General features: G+C 39.3%; 2 protein-coding genes across 3 annotated transcripts in view; one reads left to right on the top strand and one right to left on the bottom strand.

The window, feature by feature from the left end:
• Positions 1-20,351, top strand: part of MCPH1 (microcephalin 1) — a 239,038-nt gene that overhangs the window by 91,093 nt on the left and 127,594 nt on the right. The window contains exon 12 of the mRNA XM_032869818.1: positions 16,749-16,826. Coding sequence (XP_032725709.1) covers positions 16,749-16,826 — 78 coding nt within the window. The remainder of the gene's footprint in view (positions 1-16,748; positions 16,827-20,351) is intronic.
• The window catches only part of ANGPT2 (angiopoietin 2), a 52,381-nt gene continuing 51,577 nt past the window's right edge, over positions 19,548-20,351 (bottom strand). For both annotated transcript variants that reach the window (XM_032869820.1, XM_032869819.1), the window contains exon 9: positions 19,548-19,840. In XM_032869820.1, coding sequence (XP_032725711.1) covers positions 19,680-19,840 — 161 coding nt within the window. In that variant the 3' untranslated portion in view covers positions 19,548-19,679. The remainder of the gene's footprint in view (positions 19,841-20,351) is intronic.

Genomic DNA, 20,351 nt, shown 5'->3' on the forward strand with positions numbered 1-20,351 from the left:
AGTCGGTAGGAGAAGCTTTAATCTGTAGGAGAAGCTTCAAGACAGCTTAGAAGGACGCTAGAGTAGATGCCTGTGTGAAGAGGCAGAGCTTGGAGTGATGAATCTATGAGCAAGGAACGCAGAGGGTTTCCAGCAGCCAAGGGAATCTTGGACCAGATCCTCCCCTAGAGTGTCTGGAAGGAACCAGCTTTGCCAATACATCTACTTAAGACTTTTTGTCTTCAGAATTGGCTTTGTGGATTATAAACAAGAAGAAAGACAGTTGAGAAATAGAGAACATTAAGAAAATAAAAATAAAGAAGAAATGCCTACAAAAAGTATAAAATAGATTGCCTTAGGTCTCTAACTATTTTGAAGGTGTTCCTGTTCCTTCATGCTCACTGGGTGATGCTGTGGGTATATAAGCTGGTCTACAGAAGGAGGACTGGCTCTGTGGACCTCTAGGATAAGAGCAGAGAGGGGACTGAGACAGCTGTACTAATGCTGAACCCTAAGAGGCTTCCTCCAGGTTTTTACACTACCGAGCTGGTGCATGAAAGCAGTCAGTTCATATTTTTAAATAACACATTGAATATACCAATATCGTGATTTTAAATAGTGGTAAAGCAGCTGCTTGAATATTTAATATTATTTTTTCCCAAACTAAACCATTGATTAAACCAGTTTCTTTTATAAGATAAGACTTGGACAGGTTCATATATTTTATCTTGGCTTCTACTTGGAAGACCGAAATCAAATAGTTACTCAGAGAGAATAGGAATGAAAAGGATATTACTATTTAAATAACTACCCTGAAAATACACATCTGTACACATATGTAAATACATGCATGCTCCGTTTGGAGGGCCCCGTGTATTTCTATCATATTATCTTCATCATTTACAATGTCCAGATTGGCAGTACGTTTACATTACGGTTATCTTGACGTAGAAGACCCATAATAGTAGAACACAAGATCCAGGCTTCTGCTCTTTTAACAGTTACTAGGATGATAACATGAAGCAACAGGAAAAATAATTGAGTACAGGAGAGTTCAATGCCAGGCTCCATGGCTGGCCCCAGATCCAGAGGGTTCACAGGCTGGAAGGTAGCCTCCATCCCCACATAAAATGGGAATAGACTCCGTTCAGCTGCCTGGGTGCCGAGAGCAGAATGCCTCCTCACTGAGCCACGGCTCTCTATTGGTGACTCGGAGCCAAGGACCCTGCCTCCTTCGCCGGATTGTGTGAAAGCTAAGTGTTAAACATGCACAGTGCTCACATTAGTGACTGGCAGGAATTAAGAACTTAATAAATGTTAGCTTTACAGCAGGGATGACAATGTATCAACTTCCCCAAAGAGCTGTGAAAATCACTCACTGTCTACTGTCACCAGTTTTGTCTCCACAGACTGCATTAACCCTATTTAAAAAAGATACTTTTTCTCTGGACAAGTGGGAACTTTGAGAACTTTGTGGTGGGCCGTCTGTTCTGTCCTCGCTAGTTCTGAGGAATGACCAGGAGGTCTCGTGAGTGTGGCGGGCATGTAGAAGAGAGTCAGTGGGGTCTGACTGGGGGACCCCCAGTGAGGACAGGAGGGAAACATGGTGGGGTCTGGGCGGGCACTGGGAAGTATGCCCACATTTGTTCTTTGAGGGACCTAAGAAGAGTACTCTGGGGTATCTGGAGGTAATTCGGTATATTGGAAACCCCACTTCTGTAAAAGCCATTGTAGTACTGATTTTCATATATTTTAGCCCTCTCCAAAACCATCAGAGCAGTGTTGCTGTAGGTGATCACTCAGATTTTGAGAGCGATAGTTTTGGCTTTAGTATCTTCCTCTGAAGGCTGCTTCAGACGTTGCTTTACCAGTGATGCCTAAACATTTCATGACTTGTGAGAAGTACCAGTTCCTGGGAAGTTGAAAAGGACCAGATCTGTTGCGGGGTAAAGTGCTTGCTTGTCTATTTGTGGTCTACTTGTGATGTCTGTCAAGTGTTTCCTCTCACTGGTGTTGCGTGTTTATTGATTTTAATAGATTATTGCTGACTTGCACTCTTAAGGAAAAAAAAAAGTTTAGAAATGAACTGAATTTCTTTCCCTGTTTATCTCACTTAAATAAAAGATCATTGCTTCTTGCATGGCCTCCCTCCTTTAATTGCCTAAAAAATGCAATTGCTCAAACATGATAAACTTTTTTTTTTTTTTTAAATAATCTCTACATCCAACGTGGGGCTTGAGCTCATGCATGATAAACTCTTTTGAGAGAGAATAGCTGCCATTGTCATTTATAAAGCCGAGTGACATAATGGTGAAGGTCCATACACAGTTCAGTGCTCATCGGCCGCCTGTGTGTGCCCTTAGATAGGAACTCCGCAGCGTGCAGTTTCTTCTGGGGCCCAGATATGAAGCGTCCATATGCTATACTTCACATTGTCTTTGTGTAAAGGAATGACTGTCTCTCTCTCTCTCTCTGGTCCCCCTCCTTTTCCCTTGTCCCCGATGCAATTTGGGGGATTCTTAAAATATTCCTTTTGGCTAGCTGTGGGAGCTTGCCTCCAAGAAAAACATTACTGAGAATGTTTTTATTTCAGGGTTTGTGTGGTATTCTCTGGAAATTGCTTGTAAAGGAGGCTTCTAGCAGCTCTTCAAAATTAGATGGTTGTATGTGGCCCAGTTAGTCATATCAAAAAAATATAATGATTTTATAACATTCAGTTTGAATTAAAAAAAAATTTTTTTTTTTTTGAAAACTGTGTTGGCAATTTGTACATGTTTATAGTGGTTCCTACTTTCATTGTTAACTCTGCTGTTTTCAACAGGGAGAATAACTTGTGTTTTTCCTGCTTCATGACTAAATTGTCTGGCAGATACAGAGAAATAGAAAACTGTGTTGGGTGTTGCTCTGTTTCCTATTCGTGGGAGACAGGAAGTAACACAACAGAAAAATAAAGAAATTGATTTGACCAAAGGATCCCTGAGGACCAAAGCTTTTTTTTTTTTTTTTAATTGTGTTTAAGCACAGTGCTGTTTGAATTCTTTAGAGACCTTATCTTCTAACTTTCACCTATTTGGTGTTTGTCTGTTCTCCCCTGACTTATCTACAATTCTGCTTTACCTTTCTACTGCTTTGCGTTCAGTGAAGCTAATGGAATGCCGTGTGACCGAGGCTGCTTCTTTCTGGCTCCTGTTACATGCAGCTCCTTCTCTGCTCCAGAGATACCTTATAGCAGTGAGGAGTGAGTCAGCCTCTATTCAGGTCCAAACATGTTAATTCTGCACAGCTTAGGAACAAGGCTTGATAGAGTTTGAAAGCTAAACAGTTGTAAATGCAAATAGGGAGTTTGGACAGTTCCACAGCCAAATTTCAAGACACTTTGACTATTAACAAAAGAACAAAAAACGCTTTATAATCAAGTGTGTCATAAATCAAAGAATGATGTCATAATGAATTAATTTTCTTGAAATGATGGGATGCAATTTTGGCTTTCTCACACTGGATTCAGGAAGTGCTGTCTGATTTAACCAGTGTGAGCATAGAATCAAATGTCAGAGTTAGAATGAAGCCCGTAGTTCATGCAGCCTGGACCGCTCGTTTGCTACTGAAGAAGGCAAAGTCACTGTCCTAGAACTATGAGCAGTGGCAGAACCGGACCGGTAGTCTAGGATTGTCACCAGTATTCTAGTCTATCATGCTGTTTTCCCAAGACTAAAGAGAATCATCTTGAAAACCATTCTCTTGAGCACATTCTAAGAGTAATGTTTAAGCAACGTATGCTTGGTGTTCCGCATTTATCACTAGGGTTTCTGAGCTGTTTGCTTACATTGCATCTGTTGGCTGTAGCCATGTGCTAGACACTTGTAATACCGAGCTGTCTAAGGTCTCCTGTATGTTTCTTTGAATCTACGTCGGCTTGATTCCAAAATCCTTCTTACTGTGCCGCAGATAATTATACCTTGATAAAGTACTTCCACTTTAAAAAATGTTTTCACGGGGCGCCTGGGTGGCTCAGTGGGTTAAAGCCTCTGCCTTGGGCTCAGGTCATGATTTCAGGGTCCTGGGATGGAGCCCCGCACTGGGTTCTCTGCTCAGCAGGGAGTCTGCTTCCTCCTTTCTCTCTGCCTACTTGTGATTTCTCTCTTTGTCAAATAAATCAAAAAAATCTTAAAAAAAAATAAAAAAAATGTTTTTGTACCCACTGTCCTATTGAGTCCTTACAGAGCATTTTTGTAATAGTGTTTAGTGCACAAATTTTGCAGTTGTGTTTAGTGATGGAGATACTAGGAAAAATAACCTGTCTGATTTGAATGCGGACCTTTGAAACAGTCTTGATAAAGGCATTATCCTAAGGCAGTGACTGTAAGTCATCATCTCAAAGTATACCTAATTTTTAAACTTCCATTATTAAAATAATGGATCCTGTTTATGGAGAAGCATATGGCCTGTAGCGCATTGCTGCCTTCACTGAGGTAGTTACTGGAAAATGCACACACTCTTCCTCCGCAGAGCCTCAGGCATGCTGCGGAAGGACCTCCCTTGCGCCCCAGGACATAGGTGGTCCCATGCGGATGCTCCATCCTCTCTGCCATCCCTTTGCTTCATCCTGGCGGTTCCTCAGATGAACTCCAACGTGGAGTTGCCACGTGGTTTTTCCATGTTGGAGACACTGTGATTTCCTGGTTCCATGGAGACTCGTGGTTCAGGATAGATGGGAGAAAGTGATTGACCGTGGAAAATCGAGGGCTTTAGTGTTGCCCTTCCTGAGAACATTTGAGAAGATTTGTGAATAGGACTGTGATCGTCACTGTCCTATTATGTATTATGTATTATATATTATATATTATATATAATTTATAAATATATATTATCCTATATTAGGATGACTAGTAGTGGAGTTTAAAGGAGGGCTGTTTTTGAGTGTGAGAAGCCTGTGAAGTCACTCTGGACAAAACCATTGACTAGAATGTGAATGAGATTCCGTTATCATTTTGGGCATTCATATCTATACATCAATAATTTGTTCTTCAATTTTGTAAAGGGGCGAGACAGAATCTAATTAATACGCATGACAAAAGAAAAAGCAAGTGCGTGGGTCTTGAAGCTGAGACTTTGCAAGGGAGAGAAAACCCCGAGGCACTTTGAGTGAGGAGGAGAGCAAGGTTAGGTATTTGGAGAGGCTGTCAGCGACCAGGCCACGTGTTGTCACGATCAGGAGTTTGGGAAGCCACTGGAGTACTTGAACTAGAGAGTGAGAGGCTTTGATCTCTCTGGCTTCTATGGAAAGAATGGATTGCAGGAAGGTAAGAGTAAGCAGAGCGACCAGAAGAAGTCAGTTAAGACCTTCAGGGTCAGAAATTATAATGACCATGACTAGCATAGTGGCAGATAGGTCGAGAGAAGAGATCAGACTGGTATATTTTTTAGGAAGATCCAACAGGATTTGGTAACATGTGGCACGTATCAACAGAGAAGTCAAGATGGCTCTTCCCTAAATTTGTTCCTTGAGCACCTGAAGGTAGATGGTGGTGGCATTTACTGAGGCAGTTCTTAATTTTTTTTAAACCTCGAATGATCTCCTTCTTGCCTTGTGACTGACGACTCTAGGACCTCCACTTAGTCAATGTGGAGTTGTGTCGCAAATGCAAACTCGTTTTTAGAAAAAATTCCAGCTATCCCTACAGGTACATCTTTGACATGTCACTTCTGGAACTTTCTGTTGAGTTCCTCAGTTGTCACTTGTGCTCAGTCTGACCATTCTCATTTGCAGTAACAACACAGAATATCTTAACTTTAGGTTTTCATCAGAAAAGTGCAACCATGATTTGATTCTCTGGGACTTTTTGAACATCCATCATTTACATATAATCCTAGGTATCTGTCATTAATGCCAGAAACATTGTTAGCTGTCCCTTCTTTCAGGTTTCTAAGCTCTATACTCAAGTAAAAATAGGTCTCTAGAGAACAGCACGCTTGAACTCTGTGTCTGCCTGAGTATCTCTGTGAATTAGGCTTTAGTGATAATACTAGGTTTTGAGGAGAGCTGATACAAGAAGTAACAGGATTTTCTTTTATCTTATTTTACTTATTTATTTTTAAAAGATTTTTATTTGTTAGAGAGAGAGGAGAGCATGTACAAACAGGGAGAGCAGCAGGCAGAGGGAGAGGGAGAAGCAGACCCCCGGCTAAGCAGGGAGCCTGATGCAGGGCTCCATCCCAGAACCCTGGGATTATGACCTGAGCTGAAGGTAGTTGCTTAACCCATTGAGCCACCCAGGCGCCCCTGGACAACAGGATTTTAGACAACTGTCATACCTTCTTCAAAACTATAGTTGACAACATTGTAGATTTTGGTACCTGATACTTTTTATGTATGATCCACACAATACATTTCTTCTAAAATGTGTTGCCCTGGAACATTCTCTACAGGAAATCTTTTAGGTTTTCTTTACCAGAGAATGAGAAATACGTAACCAAAAATGGTTTTGTCAACTGAAGTAACAGCTTGACTTCGGCGTGTGTTGGATCTATTTCTTAGTTCTTTTGAGTTGGTTTTTCTTCTGACCACTGGAGAGTGTCCTTCAGTACATGGAGAAACACCTCTCCACTGAATTTTGTTTTATATAATTCTTCTAATATTTTATTCTTAAGTAATGTCTACACCCAGCCTGGGGTACAGAGATTGAGAGTCACACGTTCTACAGACTGAGCCAGCCAAGCGTTCCCCTCCCCCTACCCCCCATAGAATTCTTTCTGATTTTGGTTTTCTTAGATAATAACAAAGCAAGAAAGAATAGTATACAAATACTTAATGTTATTCACAGGTTTTAACTGCAGTGTAACTGACATACAACATAATTCAAGATTTGTGTACGTCACAAAGCAATCACCACAGGAAGTCTACCTAACATCTGTCACCACACCGTCACAAAAATTTTTTTCTTGTGATGAGAACTTTTTTTTAAAAAAAGATTTTATTTATTTATTTGACAGACAGAGATCACAAGTAGGCAGAGAGGCAGAGAGAAAGGAGGAAGCAGGCTCCCTGCTGAATGGAGAGCCTGATGTGGGGCTCGATCCCAGGACTCTGGGATCATGACCTGAGCCCAAGGCAGAGGCTTTAACCCACTGAGCCACCCAGGCGCCCCATGTGATGAGAACTTTTAAGATCTGCTCTTTTAGCAATTAATTTTTGCATGAGTTATTTATTTTGTAGCTGCAAGTCTGTACCACTTAACCTTCAATATTTCTGATCTGACGTGTACACTTTATTGTAGTAGAACATTTGCTTTAGTTGTTAAATTGTCAATGGTAATTTTAGTGGTAAAACTTACTTCAAGGTAGCCCCTCACCTCCTTGGCACAGGGGACTAGGGCAAAATAAAGAAAGTTTCAAACAGAAAAGCAGAAACTCTTTAACAGACCGTGGTTATTTAGCAATTACAAGCTCTTTGAGGGCCGAGACCATGCCTGTCATTTCTTGCCTGGCCCAGGACCCAGGATGGAACTGGAACACAGCGCTTCCTTGTGCAAGGAATAAGTGTGTAGGTACATGACTAAACATACTTATTTCTTCAAGAAACCTCAGAATTTGATTTGCCTCTGATGAGCTAAAAATGTCATGTTAAGAACATTGTGCATCATTTTATATTATGAAGGTGTCCATGTAGTTCATGGTTTTCTTGTTAAAACTTACTGAAAATAAGGTGACCTGACACTCATGTAAGAAAAAAAAATCTTTTAAACTCAAATTCACAGAAAGAATAAGAAGCAGTGATTGCTCTGAGTAGTCATAATAGTTGGTTTATTGATGGTAATAATAATTCCTACTGTGTTTTCACACGGCGAAATGATGTTCTGATGTTTGTTTTAGTTACATTGGAATGTGTTATATTTATTTCTTTGTTTTCATTTTGATAAGAAAAGTACGAGTGTGTGTTATTTATAAAGATGTTTGGACTTCACATGTAAGTATGCTGGTGAAATGCTAGGTCACCCTGGTCTTTGCTTAGTGATATGTAAAAAGTAGCTAACAGTGGGCCATTACACTCCAAAATCCAAGAATAATCCATTTTCATTTTTTCTGGCTGAAAAGATTAGGTAGCCTGCAAGCAGCACAAATCTCACATAAATGCCCATATACCATATAGCTGGACATTTTAGTAAGAATATTTGAGTATATATCAGTGTGCGGCATCCTTTCCCTCTTACGGTCTGGTATTTAGTCTCTGTCTGTTACTATCTCTTAAAAAGGAAAAAGAGTTCTTAACTACTTATTTTTAGTACTTTATTGCTTATTTTATCTGTCTTGGTTAAATAGGTGGTATTAAGGTTTTGGTTTCCTGCCACTTTTTTTGAGACAGCCAGAGCAGTGCTGTTTAAACACTTAATCACATGTGAATCCCCCGGAGAGCTTATTAAGTGCAGATGGTGGCTCAGTAGGTCTTGGTCCTAAACTTCTACACTGGCTTCAAGTTTCCAGGTAATGTGCAGGTTGCTGGCCCGAAGACCATGCACTGAGTTGGAAGGTTCTAGAGATCAGCCAGCCATATGTGGAGGGGGAGATGGGACGGCTTCCAGAAGATGGGAGTCACACAGAAGATTTAAGGAGTGGGGCCATCCTGGCAGAAGACTGACCTAGGCTCTCTCAGCTTGTTAGTACAAGACCCCTTTGTGTCCTTTGTGGACACGGAGACTTGAACAGTTTCAGTAAGTTGCTTATGGTCTCGGTGCTTGAAAATGAGCAAGTTTTGAATTTGAATTCAGCCTTTCCTCGATTCACAGCCCATATTCTTTCTGGGGTCTACTTCTAGAGATAGCCTAGAGAATGTTTTTTTATCTCTGGTACCTTAAACGTGGATATCGTTATTCTGTGGCTGCACACCACTTTATGTGTTTTTTGAAGGTTAATGGATAAGAGTGAATTTTAATGTTAACCTTGACAGTCACTGGCTGTGTGACCAGTAAAACAGTTAAACTCTCTAAGCCTCAGTTTCCTTATCTGTAAAACGATTAAAAGGTCATCTAATTAAAGTAAGTATCAGTTACTATTTTTTTTAAAGATTTTATTTATTTATTTGACGGACAGAGATCACAAGTAGGCAGAGAGGCAGGCAGAGAGAGAGGGGGAAGCAGGCTCCCCGCTGAGCAGAGAGCCGGATGTGGGGCTCGATCCCAGAACCCCAGGATCATGACCTGAGCTGAAGGCAGAGGCTTTAACCCACTGAGCCACCCAGGCGCCCCAGTATCAGTTACTATTATTCAGCAAACATTTTTGACACTCATGCTGGCCATCATTCCAATCGTAACTTGGTTGGACCTTGAAACCGTTATGCTAATAGAAAGAAACCAGACAGAGAAGGTCACATATTGTCTAATTCCTCTCCTATGGTTTATGTGGAATAGGCAAGTCCATAGAGATGGCCGGCTGACCAGCAATTGACAGGGGTGGAATGGAGCAGGGGGGGATGAGGGGTGGCTGCTTGGCGGGTATGGAGTACACTCCTGGAATGATTAAGACGTTTTGAAACCAGAAAGAAGTGGTTGTGGCACACACAGTGAATATACCAGATGCCACCGCACTGGACACTCTAACATGGTTACTTGTGTTTTGTGAGAATTTCAACTCAATTTTTAAAAATCGTCTGTGAAAATTGCCTCGTTGAGAGAGGCATTACATCTACAGAATGGGTTTGTATTTTAAAATAACTTTATGGAATCATATAAAGCATTTCCTTATGTTCTGAAATGTGTTGGAAATGCAGAGGATTGGCTTATTTTGGAACGAATATTATTGCCTTGAAACTCTGCCAGTCCAAGTCAGTCCTTTCAGAAGACGAGACCTCTTCTGTTTTCTGGCTCCAAAGTGTTCAGGACATAAGCTCCCTCTACCCTTTTCTTTTGTTATTAAAAACCACAGTCCCAACTTTTTAATCTTAACGTGTAACCTAGAAATAGTTTCATTGCCACTACTATTTCATTAGCTGCTTGGTCCTTTTGTCTTTTATAATGACGTATAATGTTTTCATGTGAGAGGTTCACTAACTTGCCTCTTGTCACACAACCACAGGGTTTAATCTGGTTGCCAGGATTCTATGGTGTTAGCCAGTAACCCATAGTGTGTAGTTGTGGAAAAAACACAAATACTATTCTCCTGGTAGGAAAAGTCTAAACAGTGTACATAGTAGCAAATTCTCTTAAGGTGGTGTTGTTTGAACAAATTAATTACTCTTATAACTGAGACAAAGAATCTATAAAATCTGATTAGAAAAATATTTGTAATTTGATTTGTGTTGTCTTCTTGTTAACTTAAAATAGCCAAAAAAATGTAATTACTATTTTTGTTCCTCTTCTATAAAAAGGAAGAGATTTGCAAACGCTGAGTGTTATGTTTTTATACCTCCATGAACTCTTACACCTAAGTTTTCTACCACAGTTGGTGGGAGCAAGGATGGGTAGGACAGTCTCTTCCCAGTGATTAGAGAGTGAAGTATACTTTGAACTATTTTACAATTAATAGGTTCCCAGAGGTTACTCCTGAGGTCTAAGTTTCTGACTGTCAGGTTTGGTTTTAATCAGCAGATTCATTGAATAATATTAAGTCTTTCATACACAAAGAATATTGTCATTCCCCACAAAGAAGGAAATTAAGGTGAATGTTAAGAAAAATTAGTTTTGGGGCGCCTGGGTGGCTCAGTCCTTAAGTATCTGCCTTAGCATCCTGGGATTGAGCCCCACATTGAGCCCCGCACCGAGCCCTGCATCAGGCTCTCTGCTCAGCAGGAAGCCTGTTTCTCCCTCTCCCACTCCCCCTGCGTCTGTTCTCTCTTTCCTTGTCTGTCTCTTTGTCAAATTAAAAAAAACAAAAAAACAAAACAAAACAAAAACACTTTTTTTTTTTTTTTAAGGAGAAATTAATTTGATTGGTTCTGGTTTAGAAAGTGGCATTTACTGATACTGAGCTGTAGTACTTCTCACTCTGAATTTTCTAATTATCCTTCGGAGAATGGAAAGTTGAAGCAGTTAGTAAAAGCACCAGAACCGCTAGCCAGCACTAGTACTGTTAACAATATAAACTTTTCAAATTTAAAAATAAAACAAAGCAAAGAAACATTGTGCTTTCCAAAGCTACATTCATTTATACCGAGAAACGCTTTGGGTTTATGCTATCCTGTTTTGTTTTGTTTTTGTTTTTGTTTATAATAATTTAATCTGCCTCACAAAGGAGTTCAAGCAGTTGCAGGCTGTCACTGTTTCTCTCTGCATTGTATTGGGAGTCTTAGTGCAATAAGGGAATTAAAAAAAAAAAAAGAATTATGCACACAGATTGGGAAAGAAGTAAATAAAACTGTTTATTCACAGAAGATATTATCTACACAGAAAACATCAACAAATCTACAAAAAAGCCCTCACAACTAGTGAGTTCAGCAAGGTTACAGGATACAAAATCAATATACAAAATTCAGTTGTATTTCTATGTACTAGCAATAAACAACTGGCATTCTGATTTTTTTTTTTAAATACCGTTTATATTAGCATCCACAGAAATTAAAATATTTAAATCTTGACAAAATATTTACAGGAACTGCATGCTGAAAACTATAAAACTCGATGAAAGAAACCAAAGACCTAAATAAAAAGGAAGAGATACTATGTTCATGAACTGGGAAAATGGATACTTTTTAAGCTGTCAACCTCTCCCCCTCCTTTTTTTCCTTGCAGTATAGTTGGCATACAATGTCCTGTTAGTTTCAGGTGTACAACAGAGTGATTCAACATTTATATACATTAGGAAGTGATCACCATGGTAATCTAGCTACTCTCTGCCACTATACAAAGTTGTTACATATTAACTCTATTTCTTATGCTGTACATTGCATCCGGTGTCTTATTTATTTTATTACTGGATATTTGTAACTTTTATTCCCCTTTTCCTATTTTGCCCATCTGCTTACTTTCTTCCCCTCTGGCAACCACTGGATTGTTCCCTGTCTGTTTCTGTTTTGTTTGTTTTGTTTTTTAGATTCCACATGTAAGTGAAATCAGATGGTATTTGTCTTTCTCTTTGGTTCTCCCCATTTTGATCTATAGATTCAACTTAGTTCCAATTACAGGCTCAGCAAGATTTTCTTGTAGATATCAATGAGCTGGTTCAAGTTGCAAAGCACTTTTGAAATAGAAGAGTGAAGTTAAGTTGGATAATCATACAATAGAGAAATCTAGGTGATGGTTAAATGAGAACTCTCTGTACTGTAAGTCTAAAACTATCTAAAAATAAAGTGTTTTTTTTTTTAAAAACCAAGTATAATTAATGTGCCTTTATAATAAAAAATGGCACCTCATGCCTTCTTGTTTCCCAGTCTGATTTTTCACTCCTAAAGTAGCCTCCTGATATGTTACTTACATATTTCTAAATATAGTGGTTTTCTTGCCATTTTTTAAAAAATTCACTTTGAGACATTGCCTGTAGAATTCCTTCTCTAGAAGACCAAAATAGGACATATGGCTGCCTTTCAGTACCACCTACTCTTCTGTTCCCCAGTCTACTCAATGTGGTTACAATTTTTTAAAACATTTTGTATATACATTTAAACACATTCACATGTGCACGTGTGCGTGCGCGCACACACACACACACACGCGCGCGCACAAGAATGAGTATGTGGATGCTCTTTGAACTGAGCCTTGTAAAGTATTACGACTCGTCTCTAATGATTTGTGTTTGCTGGTTTTCCTGAGCTAATCAGTGACAGTTATTTTGATTGCTTAGTTTTCTATGCAACTATCACCGAATGCAAGAATTTCTAAAACCATTGTAATTATTCTCTGAGATCTGTCTCCACACCAGATTATCTTCCAGCCCCATTTATTTTTTTCTCAGAGACCCCACCCATGAGCCCATTTGTTCTCTTCCCCTTGAGACTGGCTCTCTTGAGGTCTGCAGAGCTGCTGTTAGCCAGGGACTTCCCATCACTGCGATCCCAGGAATTCCATTCTTATTTGGTTTGGTCTATGTTTTCAAGCTAGAGGCTTTTAATCAAATAGGTATAAAGTCATGTTCAATAATGAGGCATTGAAAAGCTGACTGAAACTCTGCCTGCCTGAGGGGTATATAGATAATTTGATGTGAATGGAGGTTTTTGAGATCCAAGCTTTAGTATTTGTATGTCTTTTTTTCCCCTGGGCTGATCTCTGTCCCCAGGAAAGAATGGCTGGTGTCCCAGGGGGAGGTCTGGAGAGGTTTTTCCTAGTGTTTCCACCGTTGCTCTCAGAACAGCCTGTCTGACTTGACTTTTGTCTTATTCCATGGGAGGTGGGCTACGAGATAGGAAATGTCTCTTTTTTTTACTCTGTTCTATACCCCATCTTTAGAGGTATCCAGTACCACCAATTTCTTTGCCTTTTGGAGAATCTGTGGAGAGAATTGGGTGCTTCCTATGGACCTCTTTCTCTAGACACTTAAGTTTGAACTTTCTTTGCCCTTCTAAGTCATTTACCATTTATGTGTCTGCTTTGGAACTTCCAAAACATCCTGTTTTATCTGCTGTAAGCTCTTCTCATGCTTTTTAATTCTATCCTTTTAGTTGAGTATTGGGGAGAAGGTGAAGATTAAGATGTGTTCATCTTGCTACACGTAAACCATAAGTCACCTTCATTGTCTTCCTTGTAAATGGTATTATCGACTTGCTTTCAGTACCAGTGCCATTTTCTGACTTGGGTTCAGTGTAGCTGCACTGACTCATTTTGTTCAAATGAAATGATTAGATGTGTATAAAATGAGAGAAGACCGTTTGCGTTTTGCCTGGTATGGAATAAACTGTGTGGTCACTCCTACATTGTGGAAATTTGTCCTACCAGTAGCTGTTAATCTAATAAGACAAGTGGTTCCTATTTAAATTCATCAACAGGGTTCAAATTTTATGAACAGCAGTTTCAACATGTCAGAAATATTATATCCATTCACAGTGGTTGCTGAAATAACTCAGCCCTCGTTTTAAGGACTATAAACATGGGATTTGGTTCTCTGTATTTATGCAAACCCAATACATCTTATTTTTATTCTGTCACACATATGATGGGAAATATGTTGGGTTGAACTTTTAGTCCACTTACAGCCTTAACTGTGGTCTTGCAGAGGAGATATTCCCAATATTGAATATTCTATGAAGCTACAGATAACTTCGGCTAATGAAAGAACTAAGCTTGAAGTTTGCACTATGTTTCTATTTGATGATTTCATTACAATCAAATCATTGTTTTCTGCTATCTCTGTTCAATATTAATTCCTGGGATGCCTGGATAAATTTAATTTATTAATTCACTTGCCAAAATTCTACTATAGATGCCTTACGGTTTTATTTTCGTAACATTTAGAAAGGGACAAACTCAGAGAACATAAATTTTCTCCAGGAGGTTCGGCTGACATTTTAATGTGGATGACACTTAAGCTCAAATGCCACACGCATTTTTAAGACTGGTTCCTTGGATTCTCTCACTGGTACATTATGTTTCTCACTATCCACGTTGCTTCATGTGAACCTGATTTGGAAGCTTTTTGTACTTTACCTCCTAATCTAATCACAGATCTGTAAGGAACCACACAGATGTTGTTAGCATGTCTCTATAGATGATACCATACACTGATAAAAGCAAGGCAAACACTGTGTGACTTAAATATTTTAACCACCTCTACAGAGCCAGGTAGAAACATGATTTCATTGTACCGTTTTTTTCATACCCTCTTTCACTGAACTTATGAAGTTATCTATCTATCTATCTATCTATCTCCATCTATCTATCTGTCTAATTTAGTTGGCCAGTAAAATCAGGGGAAAGCAAAAGGAGACTTAAATGACAGAATGCTTGCATACACACAGATCTAAGTGAAGATGGAATTAGGGTCTTTGAGAACATGACTCATTACTTCCTCTCTCTATAGTGAAGACACATTGCCCTGTATTATACTCCATTCCCATTCTGTCATCTGGTGCCCAGAGCCCTTAGAGCTTTCTCCTGTCTTTTCTGGATTGTTCTTCTGCCATGTGCTAATGCCCCTGCAGACACAGGGATAGAAACAGGGTATATTATTATACCTCACCATAGGAATCTAACCAACCTAGTTTTCTTACACTTCTTCCAAAACACAGTTTAGCCAAAAAAAGAACCCACTTTAATCCTGCCTTGGCATGTGGTGTTCTGTCTGTGCTGGAATGTCCTCTCCCCTCCTCACTCTGTCTCTCTCTGTCTGATGAACTCTTACTCAACGTTTAAGACTCTGTTTAAAATGTCATCTGTGGACCCTTCCTTGATTCTCCTAGACCGAGTTAGTTTGCTTCTTCTATAGGTTCCCACAGAGCTGTTTTGAGAAATCACCATTTGTGGTTTGCCTTCATGCCTCCTGCCAGAGGGTGAACTCCTCTGGGATTGGGTTTGTGTTTTCAGGACCTAGCGTGGGTTCTTATTCACAGTAGGCTCTCAATATGTTGTTCACAGACACACGGTTAGTGAGATGAAGAAAACAATGTTGAGGGAATAAATGCATCAGTTTTAAAGTAAGATCCAGACCAGTGCTGAGAATTGTCATTTAGAGTCTGTATCTCGTTATTGTCTTTATTCCACCAGCATGCTCACTTTTTCTTAGAAATATTTAAGACCACGCTCCCGTAGATGGGGTCTGAATCTTAGGAGCTACCAAACAGGAAAACTCTCTCCTCATCCCCAGTAATTCAGCAAAATGAACTTGAGCTGTATGTAGCAATTGTAGAAAAGAGGGTAGATTCAATGAATGTGAGAAATGAAATTGCGGATGAAAAATAAATATGGGATATGTAATTCAGTTTGGTTATTTTTGTTATAAAATTCTATTGGTGCATGGAAATAGAAACAGATTTTCAGGGAGTTTGTTCATCAAGTAGAGATGACTGTAGAATCTTAAAAATTATTGAATTAAAAACAAAAACAGGGGCGCCTGGGTGGCTAAGTGGGTTAATAAGCCTCTGCCTTCGGCTCAGGTCATGATCTCAGGGTCCTGGGATCGAGTCCCGCATCGGGCTCTCTGCTTGGCAGGGAGCCTGATTTCTCCACTCTCTCTCTCTCTCTGCCTCTCTGCCTACTAGTGATCTCTCTCTGTCAAATAAATAAATAAAATAATAAAAAAACACATTATTTTGATCATTTAAAATATTTGGGTTCAAATAACAATAATAAATAATAATACTGAAAGCTTGTTTATGAAACATTTTATCCTTCCAAAGCCTGGGAAGGATTTTCAGATGTTTTAGGAGAACTTTTGGAAATATTAGTCCATGTTAGAAACAAAGTCACATGCCAGAAGGACTGCTTTTTAAATTTAAGCTTATGATCTGTCTTCTCCTAATAAATGTTTTTTTTAAATTAATAAAATCCTGGAATATTTACTGAGGATTGTCTATAATGACTCCTTAAATTGGAAACTTGGAATTCTTAAAAAGGTATTTCATATATTTGTTATTGGGGTGGTGGTTAGTATTTGGCCTCAGTAGGATAATAACCTAGGTTTCTAGTCATTGGAACCCTTTTTCCTTAAAGAAAAACATTTATTATGCATAAGATTGATGCGGCATGAAGATTCTGATGGTACTTTGGTGTGTAAGACACATCTGGTTCAGATCTATGGAGTGTGTAGTCACTGCTGGGTTTTTTGTTTTGTTTTGGCTATATCTTCAAAGTGGTTTGTTATCCACTGAGAGGCTAATGAATCTATAATAAATGTTCTGCTTATTGTGTCACTTGTAGGTACTGTGGTCTTTGGAACTGGGTCACTGGATTTCCGAGGAACCGTTTGAACTTTCTAACTACTTCCCTGCAGCTTCTGTAAGTCAGATGTTATTTTATTATGGTAAATACAATTTGGAATTCTCAGGAAATTACTATTTGCATAGATATGGATGCAAGTTTTTTTTAAGTTAAGACCCATTATGCTCACAGTTAAAAACATACTTTCATAGATGTTTTCAAAATAAATTATCCATTTGTGAGAACAAATGTGGAAATGGGAGAATATTCTGCAAAAAATCCTGTGGAATGAAATCTTAAAGAATTTTTATTATGAAAGTCCTCAGGATTGAGAAAAATAAGAAATGAAAAAGGACTAGATTCTTGAGGAGGTGGTATAGTATTTCATTTACTGCTTTAAGAAATCAGGCTGTTACTGCTCGTAGAGATAGAACTGATAGGTATAAAAGTCACGGACTGCGAGCAGCATGATGTGTCCTTGTGTCCTGATGCGCTTCCTAAATGCAGCTTCAGCTTTATGGCATTTTAAATTTTAAATATTTCTAGTGCTTAATGGAAGCTCTAAATTTTTTAAAGATTAAGTAATAATTAAATAGGTGAATTCAGGTTTAATTGGAAACAGGATCATGTAGATATTGGCTTTCATTTTCAAAAAAGTTAGCTGGTTTGTGACATAGTTTATCCTTCTGGAAGGTTAATAACCTGAGTAAGAAGCAGCAGCCTTAGTCTGTGGCCAGGGTTGGTGTTATTTGCTGTTTGAGGATGCATAGGATGTTGCCCTCTCCTCACTGACTGATCTAGGTTGTTGGGTTGCTTTTGTTTTGTTTTTTAAGATTATCGTGTTGATTTTCCCTCCACTGCATAAATATTTTCTTAAGGAGAAAAAAAAAAACATTTCTCTTGGCACGACTCTGTTTGCTATACCACGTAAGGAATTGCAGTGTAAAACTCGAATCCCCCTACTCTCTGTCATAAGAGAGTACGTGTAACTCTGTGTAACCCAGTGCGGCTTGTCTTTGAAATGCATTTCACCTGCCTGCATGGTGTTGTATGTTGTATGTTGTTGCCAGTTTTCCCATTCTGTCATTTCTCCACTTCTGTGTCTGCTGTGTGGCTGTTGAGATATGGCAGAAGCTTAATGGTTTCTTGTGCAGTGGAGATACCTTCTTAGGACCAGATAATGTTTTAACTTGGTACAAAGCTGTGCTCTGTTGAACTCGTAAAGCCTACTGAAATGTAACAAGAGAAACCACTCAGAGATGGGAAGGTTCTTTACTCCATGCATTTGTCGGGGAAGTGCGGCGGAGTGGTGGACAGAGCGGTGTGCCTGACTCTTCCAGAGTCCATGACCTGACTCGAATCGTGCAGTGAGTGTTACCGTTCTCAAACGGGGTTCGGGTGGGGGCATAGAGCGGGAAAATAAATTACACAAGAAAAAATGGAATAAAGAAAAAACATAGTAATAGAACAACGTAAGGTGAAGACAAACATGAGGTAAATGCCAGTTTCAAATTTGGCCCTAAGCTTCCTAGCAGCAGCTGACTCCAAGGCAAATACGTGAGAAATTGCTTCCAAATTATACAGCATTACACAATGTACATTAATGTTAATTGTTCTATGAAAACTTCAAATGAGTTAAAACTCTAGTGGTTTAAATAGTTTTGCAGCCCTGAGCTTAAATCCATGCTTTCAGAATTTTCTATAAGGATTTGAATCTACTATAAACATCAGATTTTGTTTTTGCATTCCAAAATGCCTTTTTTTTTTTTTTTTTTAACATTTGCTAGTGGACATTAAAAAAAAGACTTTGGGGTGAATCTAGCTTAGCTTGAGAAGAATAGCTTTGTAAGTGCTTTAAATAGAAGGTTTTTTCAACCACAAACTAAACTGTAGCTTACATCTCTAAAATGTATCTTACTAGAAGAGAAAAAAGAAAGGACCTTTCTAATAGAATAGTGAGGAAAAGATAGTAAAGTCTCTTTGTCATGGAATTAAATGTGTAATTTTCTTCATCACTAAAAATCAGATCTTTCCTTGTCATGAGGCACAGTCGGTTGTTTCAGAATCAAATCACAAAATCGTAAATATTATCATAAAGGTTAAATGTAATTATCTAATAATTTATATTTAATTACTAAAAATACCTTCATATTTAACAGCCAGGCAGAAAAAAAAAATAGTACAATCTTCATATAAACTGAAAGAACACACATTTCTATTAACTTCAGAGATCCTGGAAGCTTTCACCGTTTAAACTTGAAATACATATTTGAGCATTAACTTAAAACTACGCTGTCAACACATTCGTAAATATGCTGACTTCAAAATGAAAGTTTAAAGCACCTAAGAGGAGGAGCAAAATGCATTAACTATGTTTTTCCCTTCTCCAAATATTAAACTGCGAATAAGCACTTCCCAGAAAAATCCCTGAATATATAATATATTTTTATGGCTTAGAGATTTTCTTTCTTCCTTTCAATTACGATAGTGATGCTGATTTCAGGGCATATGGATATTTACACAATCTATAAACAGGGCTGAGAAAAGTGCAGCTCCAAGGTTATCTCTGCTGTATAGCCCAAGTGTTCTGTTTTCCAGTTATTTACGGATGAACTCCACACAACATTCTTGGTTGTGACAACAGAGTCTGTAAATCGTCAGTCTTGAATTCGCAGGCTTAGTTGTATCTTGATGTAGGCATTCTGCCGGGTCACGCTACCAGGGCTGTGCGCTGGCGCATGGGTGATGCGGGTGCGAGTGAGGAGGCTTCTGGGGCTCTGGGCTGGAGCATGCGGACCCCTGCGGCCCCGAGCGCATGCGGCCTGTCTGAGGTGGACGGGGATGCCGAACGCAGCCTTGTCTATTAGAGCTTTGGGCTTCGGTCTCTAAAAGTCGCATAATCGGCGCCGCTCCTCAGGTGTGTGCAGGCGTCTAGAAATCCGCTGGTCGGATCATCATGCTTGTGGCCTTGAGCGAGTAGCCTGAGCCTTTCCAGTAGTACCACTTAATACCGTTGAACTTATTTGTGTTCTGCTTCTGTGGGTAGTACATTCCGTTCAAGTTGGAGGGGCCGCATGCATCAAACCACCAGCCTGTGAAAGTAAGGCGCAGAAGGAGTTAGGAACTAGGCAGCCCCAGCTGGATCTCACCGTGGCGTTGGAAACACTGGGCTCATCTACCCGTCACATTCCGTGCATTTTCAGTAGACGCACGCAAATATTCAGGGGTATAGAATGAGCCCTGCTGACATATGAGAGCCGTGGTTTTCCAGCTTTACCCAGGTCAGCTCCTAGTCCCATATGGCACATGTTTTCCCAGGCTGTTGTACTCCGTTTTCCTTGTGTGGAAAGACCCGTCACCCATTGACATGAATGGCACGTGTTCCCTGGTCCCGACTTGGTGACCAGTACAGTACAGTGGAAGGTGTGGATAAGTCAAAACACTAAAGAATGGGTGGAAGATTCTCACTGGATTACTCTCCGTTTCTAGCAGCTTAGGGGGCCAGATCGTTCAGGCTTCCCTCCTTCTACCAGATATATATATAGATAGATTTACCTATCTATCTATATATTTTTTTTAAATGACTCCAAATTTTAAGTACTT

Source organism: Lontra canadensis, unplaced genomic scaffold, assembly GCF_010015895.1.
Source record: "Lontra canadensis isolate GAN:19392208 unplaced genomic scaffold, GSC_riverotter_1.0 scaffold39, whole genome shotgun sequence".
NCBI lineage: Eukaryota > Metazoa > Chordata > Mammalia > Carnivora > Mustelidae > Lontra > Lontra canadensis.